This window comes from Triticum aestivum, chromosome 2A (assembly GCF_018294505.1).
Source record: "Triticum aestivum cultivar Chinese Spring chromosome 2A, IWGSC CS RefSeq v2.1, whole genome shotgun sequence".
NCBI lineage: Eukaryota > Viridiplantae > Streptophyta > Magnoliopsida > Poales > Poaceae > Triticum > Triticum aestivum.
In genome coordinates this window covers 200,680,301-200,697,333 of record NC_057797.1, presented here as the reverse complement: position 1 = coordinate 200,697,333, position 17,033 = coordinate 200,680,301, and the positions used below count along the sequence as shown (strand labels likewise).

Here is a 17,033-nt window from a genome sequence, read left to right as displayed (position 1 = left end):
GGCGCCCGGCTATAGATGCTCTTATATCTTCTGTAATCCTTTCTTTTATTATTTTTACGTTTTTTCTTCATTATTTATATATTCCTGTTGTTATGCTTTTGCTTTTAGTTATCATTATAGTAATTTTTAGGTTATCTTATTGACTCATGATATTATTTATCTACTTTTATGATACATGAACGCTAGATTTATTATACATGAATTTCAAATTTAGTTTGTATTCCTTTTTAGTAAACACATGAATATTTTCATGTGAAATAAGTGTTTAGTTGAAACGTATGGATGTTATCCCGTGTGTTGTTGCGGATACCTTGTTGGAAGAAATGCATAAATAGGCGCTACAGAAAATCAATTGATACTAATGCAAAGCCAATGTAAAAGTGTTCTCCACTTGCATTTTTAACAAACGACAAATAAAAACAAAATTTGAAGCATGTAACAAAAGTATGTATAAAAAGAGAAACATATTTTGCAGTTGACAGAATTTCATTTTCTAACAAAATTATAAAGCATGAACTATATCTGTACGCTCCGAGTGTCCAACACATGTAGTACGCATGACAACATAAAATTTATGAAAAAAAAGTAACTTATGACTAGAATGCATGACTTGCTAATGTAGTAGAGTTTCATGAATAGAAAAGATAATTAGTGCAAAAAAGGCAACTTATGATTAACATGCATGGCTTGCTGACGTGTCATGGTTGCATGTATATGAAAATATGTAATGGATTTGCAATTATTTAAAAAAAATTATGGTTGGCATGCATGAATTCCTGATGTGGAAGGGTCACATGGATATGAAACATAACTAATGCGAAGAATATAACCTAGCCTAATCTGCATGACTACTTGTTGATGTTTGGGTGTGGCATAGCAACAAAAGTGGGAGCAACAAACTCAGGAGAGCCTCCCCAAGGGTCACTTGGGGTACGCTAAGATGGCGCCAGTTGGCGCGTTCTCAGCGGCCGCCACGTGTCGCGCTTTGGGCGCTCTCTCCGGATTTATTTTTTCACACGTATTTTTGGCTTTTTAGATGCTTTTTCTATTTTTTTTTTCTTTTTGATTTTCCATCGGTCTTTCCTTCGACCAAATTTTTTCTGGAAAAAAATTGCACGAAAAAACTGTTTCTTTTTTGCTTTCACGAGAGGCACCTCTTAGAAAGAAAAAATGTGTTTTCTTTTTTTTCGCGAGAGGCACGGTTTTGCTTTCGCAAGAGGCACAGTTTTGCTTCCGGAAAGGCACGGCCGTGCCTCTCGAAAACGGATAAAACACTTTTTTTACTTTCACGAGAGGCATAGTTTTGCTTCCGTGAGATGCACGATTTTGCTTCCGCGAGCCTCTCGAAAATGGAAAAAACATATTTTTTTTTCTTTTGCGTGCCTTGGATTTGCTTTCGCGAGAGGAACGACCGTGCCTCTCGAAAATGAAAAAAAGTGCTTTCTTTTTTTTTCTGTGAGAAGCACAGGTGTGCCTCTCAGAAACGGCTTTCAGAAAGAAAAAAAACACCTGCTCCCAGGTGTAGTTTTTTTTTGAAAAAGAGTTCGTCAAAACATATCGACATGTGATTTAGTTTTGAAGATCTCAACACAATGAATGCAATGGTGAAAATGATTCAAAATTTAGACGCATGGTTTAAAGATAAAAAGTTTTGCATAAACGGATCTACGAAAAAAAAGAAAAACTTAAAGGTTGCGACAAGTGACGCACATGCAGCACGTCACTTGTCACAACCTAGGAGGTGGAAGTGATTTTTGAAAGGAGTACTTCTCAATTAGTCATTCAAACAAAAATACATACATGCTCATGGTCTGGTTATGTTTCATTACCACACAGGGCTGGGGTTTGTTAGTGCGACCATATCAGACTGATACTCTATTTTCCCTTGAATTACACCATGGACATAGATTGGGGCGTGGCTATGTCTCCCTTTATGCAAGGCAATAGCACCACTCACCTACTCGGAGCCAGTAGTGGGTCGACCCAATTGTCATGTGGATTCGACATGTTGATGTCTCTCACATGTGGCTTTCTTTTATTTTTATAATTTTCTTTATATTTTGAAAAATATTAAATACATATATTATAAAATAATAATAATTTTTTTAATCATTCAACGCACATTAAAAATATGTTCATGCAGTGTAAAATGTATGTTTGTCCTACTTTTGGAAAATGTTTGTACAATTCAAAAATATATATGGGACATTTAATAAATGTTCATGTGTTACAAGAAAATATATGTGAAATTTTTTAAAAATGTTATGCAATGTAATAAAAATATTTATCTAATTTAGAAAGTGTTTTTTAACATTAAAAAAATCATTTTTAAAAAGTTTGTGTGTTTCAAAAATAATACATTCGTTTCTAAATATAAGTCTTTTTGGAGATTTCAATATGGAGTACATATGGAGCAAAATGGGTGAATTTACACAATAAACTACGTCTATATACATCCCTATTAGTCCATATTGAAATCCGTAAAAAGGCTTATATTTAGGAATGGAGGGACTATGTTTGTGACATCTAAAAAATGTTTATACAATGTAAAAATTATTGCATAGTTGTATCATTCATAAAAACGTTTTGACGTGTATTTAAATAAAAATTAACATATATTTAAAAAATACAAACAATATTTGAAAATAATAATTATTTATGTATAACATATTTAACTTGCATAAAAAATGTTTTGGACGTATATGAAAACTATACAATGTGTATGAAAATATTATAACACAAAACATATTTTTAAAATATTAATAATGTATTTAAAAAATGTTAAACATGCATAACAATGTTTCTGATGTATATGAAAAATGTACTATGTGTGTGAAAAAATAGACATGTGTTAAAAAAATAAAGAAAATATGAAAACTGAAGAAAGAAACAAGGAAAACCAAAGAAAAAATGAGAACGGAAAAAACCAAAGAGAACAACCGAAAAAAAAAGGATGCAAAGTGTGAAAAAACTGAAAAAGAAAATTCAGAATAAAACTCACACTAATGCTACATTACTGGGCCTACCCTGTAAGGCAGGGACTAGAGGCTAGTCTCAGTTAAGTCTCGCAACGGGCAAGAAATAGCAGCCGCGATAGATTTGACGGCATGCTATATGTCTCGCTTGTAGCTGGCCTGATCCTCCTTGCCTCGCCTACACGGAGATGCGTTGGGGCTGACATAAAAAGCATGCAAATTTCTTTCACGGGGGTAATACACCACGACTCAAAACATGAAAAGGGCTAGTGCGCCATGGTTTTTCCCAGCATGCATGCCACAGTTTTCCATGATACATGCTATTTTTTCCTATTTTACTAATTTTAGCAAATGTTGATCAAGTGTAGAAAATCATTCGTGCAAATTGAAAAAAAAATTGTGACATCTAAAAGTTCACCCGTTTAAAAATGTGTTCGACAATTAAAACAATACCATGAAAACATAAAATTTTGTTTGTGTAACCTGAAAAAAATGTTTGTATCATTCAAAAGAGTGTTCATGACATTTAAAAAATGTTTGCATGTTAAAATATGCTCATGAAAGGTAAACTTTTGTTCGCATAATTTTTGAAAAATGCTCATAGCATATGAAAAATGCAGAAAAAAAACTATTTTTGAAAAAACAGGAAAAAAACAGAGGAAACACCAGAAAGAAAATCGGATTAATGGGGAAATAGAAAAAAAAACGATCGAAACCTTCTTAAAACCGGGCGAAAGGTTCACGGCGCCAATGCCCACTTCTTTCGAAAACAAGACCCAAACACAGACGGCTCATTCTGTCTCGTAGAAGGCGGGATATAGCTTTTCCGAGATTTGACTAGCTGGATGGATCCACTCTAACCACAAGGATTGAAATCCCGTTTGGAGTTTTGACGCCCATGATCAGCCTATCTAGCCGAGTGTAGTTATATTACCAGCTACTAGCCCAAGATTGTCTATAAAAGAAGCTACTAGCCCAGGCCTAATTGCCCCGCAAAAGAAAAAGGTATACTATAGCTAGAGCCCTGAATTTTGCCGTTCTCAGAGACAAACGCATAGCGACGGTGGCATCCATTGGCGCAGCAGCCAGCATCTACCCAACTAATCCCATGCCGTCTCGATCGATCAGTTTGTGTCATACGCCTACTGTCTTGTCGTCCCACCACCCACTCGTAGCTTCCACATAACGCATCCATCCTTGCTCCGGCCGGTCGCTGCAACCCCAGAACCACCATTCCAACTCCAACCACGCCACATAAAATACGCACTTCCGATCCGAGGTGTGCATGCATGCATGCATGGCTGATGGACAGGCGCACGGCCGGCCGGCGGAAGCAACCGTGATGCATGTGGAAATGAGTTAATTGCATAGAAGTACCATAATTCGGCTATTACATGCAGATTGATATCATGATTGCTAATTTTTGCGTGTCAGTACCAACATTGGTCTAAGTTTTTGTAAATTAGGCTAAAACGTGTATTTATACGTATTGACGATGTATCTGACCGATGGGGCCCGCCCGTCAGGTGCCGACGTGGCATGTTTTTTGCAGAAAACCCCCTTATGTTATATGTAATCACAAAAATGCCCAAATTTTTTGCGGGAAAAAGGCTCCAGGAGAGGATTTTTTTGTTCGCAATTTCCACCATCGAATCTGGACTGGTTTGAAATTTTCCGCCACTTGAACAAATAAATAAAAGGAAAGTAAAATCAGGCGCCGGCGGGAATCAAACCCGCGACCTGCAGTGCACAGGCGCCACGGGCTAGCCACAGGGCAGCTCACGTTCCTCTACAGGCGTCTCCTTTCTTATAGTATGCCTGAAGCGCTGGGCTGGCCCTCCGAGGCCTGCATTTTTTTTTCGTTTCGCACTTAACTGGCGCGCGTGTTGGGCTCGTTCCTTGCCCCAGTTACTATTCATTTCATTTCTTTTATGCTTTTATAATGCGCAGTGAACATTTTTTTAAATATACGCTGAACAAATCCTCAAAAAAATATACGCTGAACACTTTTTCTGCTTATAGTGAACATTTTTCAATGTACGATGAACTTTTCTTTACAAACGGTGAACATTTTCTTAATATAATAAACATTGGTAATATCCGTTGAACATATTTGAAATGCAAATTGAACATTTTTGTACTATAGATTGTTCAATTTTCTTACGACAAGGAACATTTTACTTAATTCGAGGTAACTTTTTTGTAATTTATGGTGACATTTTATTAATACACGGTGAGTTTCAAGATTATTATGTTGAATATTTTCATAATACATGATGAAATTTTTGTATTTCACAAAATGTTCAGTATATATTAAAACTTATTGTGTAAAATCAATTTGCATTTCAAGAAACACTTGATTATTTTAATAAAAATTGAAAAGTTTTAATGCATTTCTAAAATTTATTATGATTACACAATTATTTTTAATACATGTTCTGCGCCATGTTTCGAAAATTTAATGCATTTAAAATTATATGTTCAACTTTTAATGCATTGATTGCAAGAATGATTAAGAAACCGGGGCAAAAAGTTCTTGAAACTCTTCATGTATCAAGAAAATGTTCACCATAAATTACAAAAAATTCACCGCGCATTACGTAAAATGTTCATCATATCTTAAGAAAAAGTTCAAGATATATTACAAAAATGTTCGATTTGCATTTAAAATATGTTCAACGTTTATTAATGGAGAAAGTATTAATCATTCGTAAAGAAAATTTGACAACCTGTATTAAAAATAATTGTGTAATCTTAATAAATTTTAGAAATGCATTAAAACTGTTCAACTTTTATAAGAAAAAATTGACGTGTTTCTGGAAATGCAAGAATGAATTTTACACAATAAATTTTTAATACATGCTGAACATTTTTTGAAATGCAAAAAATTTCACCATGTATTAAGAAAATATTCACTATAAATAAAAAATTGTGTGATCATAATATTCTTGAAACTCATCATGTATTAAGAAAATGTACACCATATATAGATTACAAAATGTTCACCGCGCATTATAAAAGCATAAAAGAAATGAAACGAATAGTAACCGGGGCAACGAACGAGCCCAACACGCGCGCCAGTTAAGTGCAAAACAAAAAATAAAGGCATACTATAAGAGAGGAGACGCCTGTAGAGGAACGTGAGCTGCCCTGTGGCGTTGTGGTTAGCCCGTGGCGCCTGTGCACTGCAGGTCGCGGGTTCGATTCCCGCCGGCGCCTGATTTAACTTTCCTTTTATTTATTTGTTCAAGTGGCGGAAAATTTCAAACCAGTCCAGATTCGATGGTGGAAATTGCGAACAAAAGAGAATCCTCTCCTGCAAGAATCCTCTCCTGCAGCCTTTTTCCCGCAAAAAAATTAGGCTTTTTTGTGATTACATATAACATAAGGGGGTTTTCTGCAAAAAACATGCCACGTCGGCACCTGACGGGCGGGCCCCATCAGTCTAATACACCGTCAATACATATAAATATACATTTTAGCCTAATTTACAAAAACTTAGACCAATGTTGGTACACGCAAAAATTAGCAATCATGGTACCAATCTGCATGTGATGCCCGAATTATGGTACTTCTGTGCAATTAACTCAGTCAGGCATCAGTTGAGCCTCCTGCACAATTCACCAGAACAGAAGGAAATCGAGCCTGATTTTACTTTCCTTTTATTTATTTGTTCAAGTGGCGGAAAATTTCAAACCAGTCCAGATTCGATGGTGGAAATTGCGAACAAAAAAAAAACCTCTCCTGCAGCCTTTTTCCCGCAAAAAATTTGGGCATTTTTGTGATTACATATAACATAAGGGGGTTTTCTAAAAAAAAACATGCCACATCAGCACCTGACCGGCGGGCCCCATCGGTCAGATACACCGTCAATACGTACAAATACACGTTTTAGCCTAATTTGCAAAAACTTAGACCAATGTTGGTACTGACACGCAAAAATTAGCAATCATGGTACCAATCTGCATGTGATGCCCGAATTGTGGTACTTCTGTGCAATTAACTCAGTCAGGCATCAGTTGAGCCTCCTGCACAATTCACCAGAACAGAAGGAAATCGACAAAATCAGAACAGTTTGGTAGAAAAAGAAAATGACGTGGACAAAAAGGAAATGAAAATACGAAATTCTCCCATGCCAATGCAGATTCAGGCACATTGACACATCGTTCAGCGTCATAGGCCAGAAATTTAGTTCCTGCCAGTCATTTTTCCCACTCAATCCAGAGATCACCAGCCTTCCTTTGGCTATCAACTGGAAGTAGAAATAAGCTTAATGGACTATGATGCAAAAATGAACAAACCCACCAACCAACATCCTTAATGGACTATCAATGGATAACCTTACTAGTTAAAGGTGCATCACGAAAATTCTTTCTTCACATGTTTTTATGTGGTGCATGTTCAGAAAACTTGGGGGAGGAAGACAAACTCCTGACATACCTTTCTACTCTACTTTAGCACCTTCAAGAGCCTGAATGCACCAGTAGCAGCAGTGACAAAGCACCTTCTGGGTTGATTATTGCTTGTAAGTGGCGAGGTTCGACCAAGTTTATGATTTGGAGTTGTTGTAGATCCATTGGCTATTGAGTTACTCAGAGAGACATGGAGTTGTCCATGGTTAACACGAGACCTAGGATCTGAGCTTGCATGGGCTGGATACACCTTCAAAGGAACCCCAGCTTGTAACACTGATCTCCAATATGGGAAAAAGCTTCTCTTTGTATACTTGGGATCCCATCCTCCGCCTACTTTCTTTCTCACAGCCTGTCACATATTTCAGTAGAGGTACATCATAAAAAAATAGAAACATCCATGCTTCCAGCCAGTACCTCTCGCTTGAGATGTACTCCCTCCATCCCATAATATGATCTTATATTATGGGAAAGGGAGTATTATGTTGATCAATACACAACATTGGTGTTGCATCATTAGATATAAATGATCTTACTGCAGTGTAGTAATTAAGTAGCATGCTTAAGCAACATAAAAAGCTGTTGAACCAGCACAATGCATGGCACAAAAATCACAACTGAAACATGCTTTTGTTATTGCCTCCAACAATTATGTTACGCTGCATCTTCTTCTATCAAATCTTTCTCACAGGCAGCAAATAAATTTCAGATGCAGCAGATCATTCAAGAACACTAAGGTGTTGGAAATAACAATAATGTGCAAGCCCCCTTGGTGAAGTCCCAATGTTGATGTTACTTGGAACTTACATAGTTCAGCTATGTTATTAAATTAATTAAGCCTACTTTTTATTGCATTTACCCCTTTTCTTTGGTAAAAAAACCTGATGGGAAACACATTAGGATGGCAGGGATGAACCACAGTTGGAATGCCGTGGCGTTGCAATAGGTGATACGTATTTGGAGGCAACTCAAAGCTGGTATTTAGCTTCCATAGATTGTTAGCTTAGGTGGTGCCGGACGTGTTCCACATGTAAATAGCAATGTAATGGTGGACTTGGGGTTCTTTCCCCCTTTCTTCTTTAATGAATGATACGCACTCTCATGCGTATTCAAGAAAAAAAGAAGAGAAAAATATGCATGTAGTTTCTAAACGTGTGTGTGTGTGTGTGTGAATGAAAAAGAAATGAACGACTGATGTCAAGTGTGTGTTTGTCTGATGGAGCAGGTGCCCTCTGATCATGGAGTGTTAAGGACCTACTACTGGAATCCCCTACTACATACTTCTTAAACTAACCCATCCATCTCTTGTATCGTTGCCAGAAACGGTCTCTAGTTGGCAGCACAATCACGTCATCTTGGACCAAATAGCACCCTTCAAACCACAGGCTCCAAGAAGGGAATGTGGCCCGCAGTGCGGAACTTGAAGCTCATTCCTGGGCAGGCTGGGCAGGCCAAACAGAAGAAAATAGCATGTGGCAGGTGTTCCAAGGCCAAGGAGTAAAAAAAAATAGTGTACAAATTCCAAAATGCTGGGCGGGCAGCGGCCCAGCCGTACTCCACAGGTGGTGACCCAGACCCAGCCCAACCCACACCAGGTCAAACTTTTACCATCATCCGCAGGCGCCTGCCCTATAAATACCACCTCACTAGGTTATTCTAGGCTGGTATTTAGATGTTTTGTAGCTCGTTTAATAAGCACTAGAAGCAGCTTGAACCTGTCCAGGTTCAGTAGCCAAAGTCCATTAGAACATGAAATAACTTGTACTCTATAAATATGGCTGAATTCGCTGCTACAAAGCTGCCCAGCTTTGCAGCACCAACTGTGCTCTAGTTAGTAACCCATTTGTGCTGCCACAAGGAGTAGGCAAAGCTGCTTGGTACTGCTGCACCAAAATCAGTATTAAGGTATAATGGGTAACCCATTTGTGCTGCCACAAGGTGTAGGCAAAGCTGCTTGGTACTGCTGCACCAAAATCAGTACTCCCTACTTCCTATTTTAAGGCGCCTAAACTTTTGCACGAAAATTAGCATACGACTGAACGATCTCCTCTAACGAAGTGGCTGAACAATCCAAGAAAAAAGAAAATGGGTGTGAGAGAAGATGGCCGATCTAGTACTAGCGATAGTTAGCAGAAACTAACAGTACGTGAGAATAACACGGGTTGGGAGGCTTATGCGCCTAATATTGTGGGATTTTCTAGAAAAGGTTAGGCGCCTAAGATTTTGGGAAGGAGGAAGTATTAAGGTATAATGGGTTACCTGTGTTTGTGTAGTGTGCTGTTGTGCCATAAGGGAGAGGCCGTCATTTCCAACAGTTGTGACCTGGAATTAGGCCAAGATGAGTACAGTCAGAAGTCAAGAAAACAGGCTTTGAAACAGTATCTGAAAGCGTTCATGGGATTTGTCAATTTGGGAAAATTTTACTTCCTCACGTATTCTTAAAAAAAGTTGATGTAAGATAAAATAAAATGAAAGGAAAGGGCACATATTCTTATAGCTTTCTTTCTTTTTGCTGCCACAATATCATTACTCGTTACTGAACACCATCGGTCTATTAAAACTAGATCAACCCCAGATTTGATTATCTTTACCTTCTTCTCTGCAGCATTCAGCTTGGCTGATTCCATAACTGCCATGTTTGCATCTGTAAGCCCTATTATCCAGTTTAAAAATAAGGGGAGAGATTAAGACTCAGTTTGTTAAACATAAAAAGAATCGCTTGAGCCCGAAACACCTTTGCATGACTCTCCGTTTGACTTTCTGCAGTCATAAGGCTGGCTTCAAGAAGTTGAAGACAAAATAAAATAATCAGCAAAATAACCATTTATTCACATAGAAATTTATTGTGTGAAGCAATACAAAGAATAGTACAGGTTTATAGTGTCCATAAGATCTCCAGTAGGGCAAAATCCACACTCCTTGAGAATAGATGAAACATGTTGAAAGACCTCCACATGGGACACCTACATAACATACAAGAGTTGTATAAGGCAATATATCTGTAACATAGATCTACTGTATATACAATGTAGCAATTATATAACCAATTGTAAGCAGCGAGATGATGGAAAGAATTGTTTGGAGGAGAAAACTGCAATTGTGCGATATGAGTTGGAAGGCAATAGAACAGTGCGCAAAGAGTTATCGCATTCAATTCACTACATGATAAACATATTCGGATTCATCTAGACTACTGTATCATGTCTATACAACAACAACAACAACAACAACAACAACAACAACAACAACAACAACAACAAAGTCTTTAGTCCCAAACAAGTTGGGGTAGGCTAGAGGTGAAACCCATAAGATCTCGCGACCAACTCATGGCTCTGGCACATGGATAGCAAGCTTCCACGCACCCCTGTCCATAGCTAGTTCTTTGGTGATACTCCAATCCTTCAGGTTCTGTGTATCATGTCTATCTTAAAGCAAAATCTGTTAACCTCCACAAGTTCTGTGTATTTAACTACACGTTATAATCTATCTAGACGCTTCAAAGGTACGAGTCAAGAACTGCATCGCAATTCTGTATATTTAACTACACATCACAGTTATTCAAATTCCAACTATTTCAAATCAATTTAATTGTTTTGTTTTGGTTTCCCAAAGAGAAAGGTGTCAATTTCTTCAGGCTGTATGATCCAAATGAAGTGCAGACAAACTTAAAAAGGTTAGTCATGAACTGCATACACCTAGTGTTTGTTGAACTACATTGAACTGTCCTCCGGAATCACCGACAAGTTGCTGTAATGAGCTCCAACCCCCTGTTTCTTGGAGGACCTGGAGTTTCTAGGCTAAATAAAGTATCTTAAGCATAAATTTTCAGTCTAACATGGATAAAGAAGGCTCATGTCAACGCCTTTAATATACCCCAGCTCCAGCACCTAGAATTTTTGGAGCTGGGAGTCATGCCAAACAGCTGCCACCATAAAATATGGAAGTACTCATTTTACCAAATTATCTGCCACACATCCAGTAAATAAACAGAGAGAAATGACAAAAGCACATGTTCTGTATTCATGCACCATGCAACAGCATTAACCAAACACTTGATGTTGATACGGGCAATTTTACTGCTAAAAATGATACAAGGCAGTGACAAAACCAGAAAATAGAAACAAGTGAAGCCAAGAACAAACAAAATTGGCACTTCACACTATACTCATGTCAGATAATATTAATATGGAGAAGAGTGTTTCTGTCACCAATGTGTTCACTATTTATGCATGCATTAAGTATTCATTGTAAGACTCGCATTTCCATGACACAAATGCATATGGTACTGGAAAAGGAGCTAACATGCTCCTTCTACTTGTAGTGTGTGAATTCAATGCAGAAAGCATAAAAAATTGTACCTATCATGAACTCGTATAGCAATCTCCTTCGCAATGTAATAATATCAAGCAATGTCTTAGAAGATAAAGCACAAAAGGTGCTCTTATAGTTTGTTTGTCTGTTCGATGATGAAGATAAAAGGTGCTCTTATAGTTTGTTTGTTATCCATATACTCATCCACACCAGACAGGGGATCTGATGTGGTTGAGTATATGGATAACTAATAACAGGCTGATTGTTACTAATACTTTTGACATAGAACATTTCATTTAATAGCTATTATAACGGCATTACTCTCATCAATTATTTGCTCTTGTTTCATTATCTCTGCCATCACCTTTCCCAAGTGTTCAGAAATAAGAGGGGTTTGTATCCCATTGCATTATATGACAGGCTAAACATTACAGCAAGAATCAGCTATTCAACCAACAAACCGATGTAAAGTGGATGGAAACTTTCCGAATCTAAGTAGCACCTTGGGTTTGAGTTTCTTTCAATTAACAAGAACAGAATTCACAAACTACACATTCTCACACATATTATCAGGAAACTACACTTCTTTTAGCATGAGCTGCACTGATAGGCCAACAGGTCAACCACTCAGTTCAGCAGAGCCACATGTGGTACGACATGTTATTCATAGTTGTCCAGCTGGTAAAATGTGCAGCTTTATGATAACATTAGCACAATAAGTACAAATCTGGTATAAGGGCTCGAAAAAGTATAGCATTATTAGTTTCAGTTGAGGTGAGAATTATCTTCTTGCTAAGACGGAGCAAGTCTAACATTTTTATTTTCAGTTGAAGTGAAAATTATCTTCTTGCTAAGACTAGGGCATGTATTAAATATTAAGTGAAAGGCATCAGAGGTACTGCAGCCGCAATATACCGAAAACACCTTACCACAGAATGCGCTTGAATGTATGCAGAAAGATCTTCACCGGCATGGGAAATTACATCAACAAGCAGCCATGCACAATCGTTAAGCGTCTTCCTTTCCTCCAGAAGCTCCTGTGCCATTCCAAGTGAACCTTTCTCGTTTCTCAAGGCATATGAATGCCTCGTTATACACTTCTCGATGATTTCAAACCCATTTTTCTTACTACTGCCATTTATCTTGGAAGAACTAACCCCACGGATCTGCTCTTGAGCAGCCAGTAGTAGAACAGCAGACTGGATAATTTTTCCATCCTCAATATAATTCCAGAGCTCTTCGAGTAGATTATTTGTTTTCTCTGCAAGCAGTCTAATTGTGTCCAAGAAGATCTTCTGTAAAACAACAAGGAACAATAATCTAAGTCCATTCAGCATTCGTATGCAAGCAAGCAATGTTGAATAATCTTTCTATATATCAATGTGTTTCCTCCTATCAAAGTAAATATGGATTAGGGACAATCTCCAAGGCAAAGAAAATAAAATTAATTACTAGCAACAGTTTTTGTATATTTTATTGATGAAGTTTTATCCTTTACTATAAGAAGATACACTACACATGAAGCAAGACAAGAAGGATTAATAAATGTAAACTTTACTTTCTCTGACAAGTTGAGATGAAAGGATGCCCGGTACTTAGTATCACTAATTTCATTATAACCTGTCAGGGGTTTCTGACAGGTTGAGGTGAAAGGATGCCCGGTACTCAGAACCATAGTTACTCTTTACGTCATGCTGCAAAAGTAGTAATTCATATAGGGAGGGAAGTGAAACAGACCATTTCAGGTAGACACAGCAGATGAATAAGCTTGTAGACATAATCCTCATGATTCTGGCTGCGAGAAGGATTGTCCTCCAGATTGTCCTCCAGATACTTATGCAGGCAAGTATTCTCAACTGCGACATGGAGCGGGAGTAGATTCTCAATGACATCATTGCCAACTGTGCGCACATTGGCTGATGCACCATGGCGTAAAAGCAGCTTGATCATGTCAACAGAGAACCTTTCAGCAGCTTCATGGAGCACGAAGTATCCATATTTGTTTATGCAGTTGGGATTGGCGTGCATCCCATAGAGCTCAGGTGCCATGCCCTCCAATACGACTTTTGCACATCGCAGGGCATTGAAACCGACAATGAAGGTTAAGGTTTGTGCGGTGATGGTAAGATAAGATGACATGCCCTGGCCTTCACAGTTCTCGAAAAATCGGAGGAAGCACCGGACACTATCCTTTACAAGGATGTGCTCCAATTTGGCATATATGTCCAAGAAGGCATCACCCACAAACTAGATGAGTCCGTCACAATTGAAAAAGGTGAAAGGCGTCAGTTATCCAACTAAAAACACCACAAAATAAACTGTCTTTTGGTCTATGGAGGTGCTGACAACAATTGAAACAACAAAACCTTGTAACGCAAGCAAGTTGGTGTACACTGAAGATAAAACCAAACATGAGGCACCAACAAGGAGAGAAGGAAAAGTAAGGGGATCTAAAGCTAGCATGGTTCAGGCATGCGAATCCACATGTTCCTATCCAAGGTTCATATATGACAACAACAAACATATTGTTTCAGTAGACTTAAGTACCCTATAATATTACAGGGTTAAACAAAATAACTAATGTAATGGAATGAGTCATCAATCAAATTATGTAAATGAAGGTAACACAAACCTTGGGAGCAGGGTCTGGGATGATTATGTCATTTGCCATGGACTTGGCGATCTTAATCTCCCTTTCTAGCATAAGCTGAAAGAGAGAATGTCAGGAGTCAGCACTGGAAAAGAAAAAATAAGGCGAGAGGAATATCACACAGATGGATAGTTATCATACCTCCTCAACCTTTTCCAAATCAAAACCCTCAGTAACTTCAAAACAAGGGATAGGGGGCTTCGGATAATCATTTCTTACTGTGATTGCTTTATCTTTATCATCTTTGCCCAGGGCAAGTAACTCATTTTTCCACAATGCATTAAATTTTGATCCCATCCTTCCGTTTTCCTGAAACAAGGAAGTTTAATATCGAATTATGTTCCAAACAAGATTACTACAAGGGCCACTGAAATAAATCCAGGAAGACCCTGAGATAAAATGAGTCCTATCTAAAATGGATCGCGGATCACTGAAACATAAACATATGCTGCAAATAGAAAATGATGTATTTACTCTGTAAATCCAGAAATGTAACAATGCTAAGTGTGAAATGAAGGGCCGCACAAATTTCTCAGATACAAGTTGAACCAAGTGATAGAAACTCTGGTGCATAGACATTATGGAAATCCAGAAACCAAAAGTTAATTTGATGTTACAGTTGAGCAAGTATAAACGATATTCACTGGTTAATGACTCCCACGAATAACTAAATTGGCCTTGCTGATGCCACCTGAAGGACAACGGGACATCTTCACATGCAAGGAACGACTACTAACTAAACAAAAAACAGTAGTTACATTTTGAGTATAATATTTACTTTCATATAAGAAACACGTCATGAATCAGTGCTTATATACAACTCGCAGAGTACATACACACAGATGGCTAGGAAGCAACACTGAGACTAAATACTGCGCCGACAAAACAAGGTGCAGGAAAAATTAAGCTTTCAGTCCAAGGTTCAGATTCGACATTTTGACATGAGGAACAGCACGGAATCTGAGAGCTGTAACCAACAGATGCTGACCCCGAACCATAAGGCAGATAGCTTTCAAACTTGGCCTTACAAGAGGAGTTTCTTGAATCCCGGCCCATACTAGCCTGGCGTTTTCATCACGAGTCTAAAAAACCGTCGGGCTCAGGCCTTGTTCTCGTCCTCCAATCTGTACTGGCCAGGGAGAGCAAGGCCTGAGCTATCTGCCGAAACCAATCTCGTATTTCCAACCACTCAGCATGGAGTGAGTGGGACAGGCCGACTGCATTCCAGAAACCTCACTTCCTGAGGGCCAGTTCTTTTGGGCAATTCTCCCAGAATTGACCCCCTCCCCAGCTTCTCCCAGAATTGCCACTTAATATTTTTTTACAATTCCTAGCTAATTAGACCTTAACTAGCTAGGAATTGTAAAAAAAATATTAAGTGGCAATTCTGGGAGAAGCTGGGGAGGGGGTCAATTCTGGGAGAATTGCCCAAAAGAACTGGCCCTGACTCCTCCAAACAACACAAACCCTTCTCGGCCTTGCAGCAACCACGTCGACCCCACTCCAACACCCCTGGCTCCAATTTAGCTGCGTATCTGATGATATATTTCTTCTGGTCTGCAAAGGATTCATCCGCTTCTTCTGATCAAGGAAAGATTCCATCTTTTTCAAGATACAGCCAGTGGTAACGCATCAAATTTGTGATTTTTTGTCACCAGTTCCGTTCTCTTGTACTCTAATTGCCAGGGTAGCTTGTTGTTCTTGCTTTTTTAAAATCTCAAAATCAGGGCATCTCTTTGCAAGGAACTTGTGAATCGACGGTCAGAAAAAGAAAATCAGTAAAACTTGAGGAGAGGGGACGAGACATTAGCTCTTTATTAGAGAACCGTGACAGAGAGTTTTACAGATCGGAAATCAGATCAATCAAGAACGACGCGACAGCAATAATCTATCTAGGGATTTACAATCAGCTTTAGTCGACCGTAAACGTATCAAAGAAGGCCCGACCAACGATTTCATCAGAACCCTAGGGCAAGATTCGGCACACTTCATCACACACAGAAACCACACATAACAGATCAGATAGCAAACGAGAAGAGAAGGAAGGGCGGTGCGCGTGTGGCGCGCGCGGCGGGAAGGTACCTCGTTCCCGGCTCGCCGCGGATCTGGAAGGAGGCGAGGCGACGGCGCGTGCGTCGGCCGCTCGTCTCGCGCAGACACTGTATGCGGAGAGTGAGGAAAGGGGATGTGTGGTCGGAGGTGCTTATAGCACGCTGTATTTTTATTTTTATTTTTTTGAGTGGTTATAGCACGCTTTATGGTATCGGCGGCGACGCTCACCAGGGCTGCAGGCCCATGCGGCGACAAGGAAAAACAACCAGCGATCGAAAAGCCCAAAGTTTCCAGGATCGGGCGCCCATGCAGAAGGTTACTTGGCCGGCCCATTAAGCACGAGCTCGCTCGGGTCGCTCGTCCCTCGATCCCAGGTCGCTAGTTAACAATTCTCCAGCTTTTATGTACTTGCCACTATCAATTTCCGTTGAATAAAGTTTGGTAACACCCCCTCAAAAGAAAATTAACAATTCTAAAAGAGGTTGCTAGATTACTGTTCTTTTTTTGTGAATAGTCGCTAGTTAATTGTTGACCACGACCATGGACTACTAACCAGGTTGTTGACTGTTAACTTTCACAAAAAAGTTCATGGAAACTTCAAAAAAAATCTTAAATTCGAAAAAAAAATCATGC

At 38.8% G+C, this 17,033-nt stretch overlaps 1 protein-coding gene across 2 annotated transcripts; it reads right to left on the bottom strand.

Moving 5' to 3' along the window:
- Window positions 1-6,704: 6,704 nt before the first annotated feature.
- LOC123188336 (uncharacterized) lies at window positions 6,705-16,506 on the bottom strand (the record flags this gene model as incomplete). 2 transcript variants are annotated; one of them, XM_044600386.1, is given in 11 exon segments in its annotated part: window positions 6,705-7,227; window positions 7,416-7,739; window positions 9,647-9,709; window positions 9,979-10,040; window positions 10,122-10,165; window positions 10,259-10,350; window positions 12,628-12,993; window positions 13,436-13,945; window positions 14,331-14,405; window positions 14,490-14,657; window positions 16,431-16,506. In XM_044600386.1, coding segments are annotated over 10 exon segments (1,771 nt in total), but the record flags the coding sequence as incomplete, so codon positions are not given.
- Window positions 16,507-17,033: the final 527 nt, after the last annotated feature.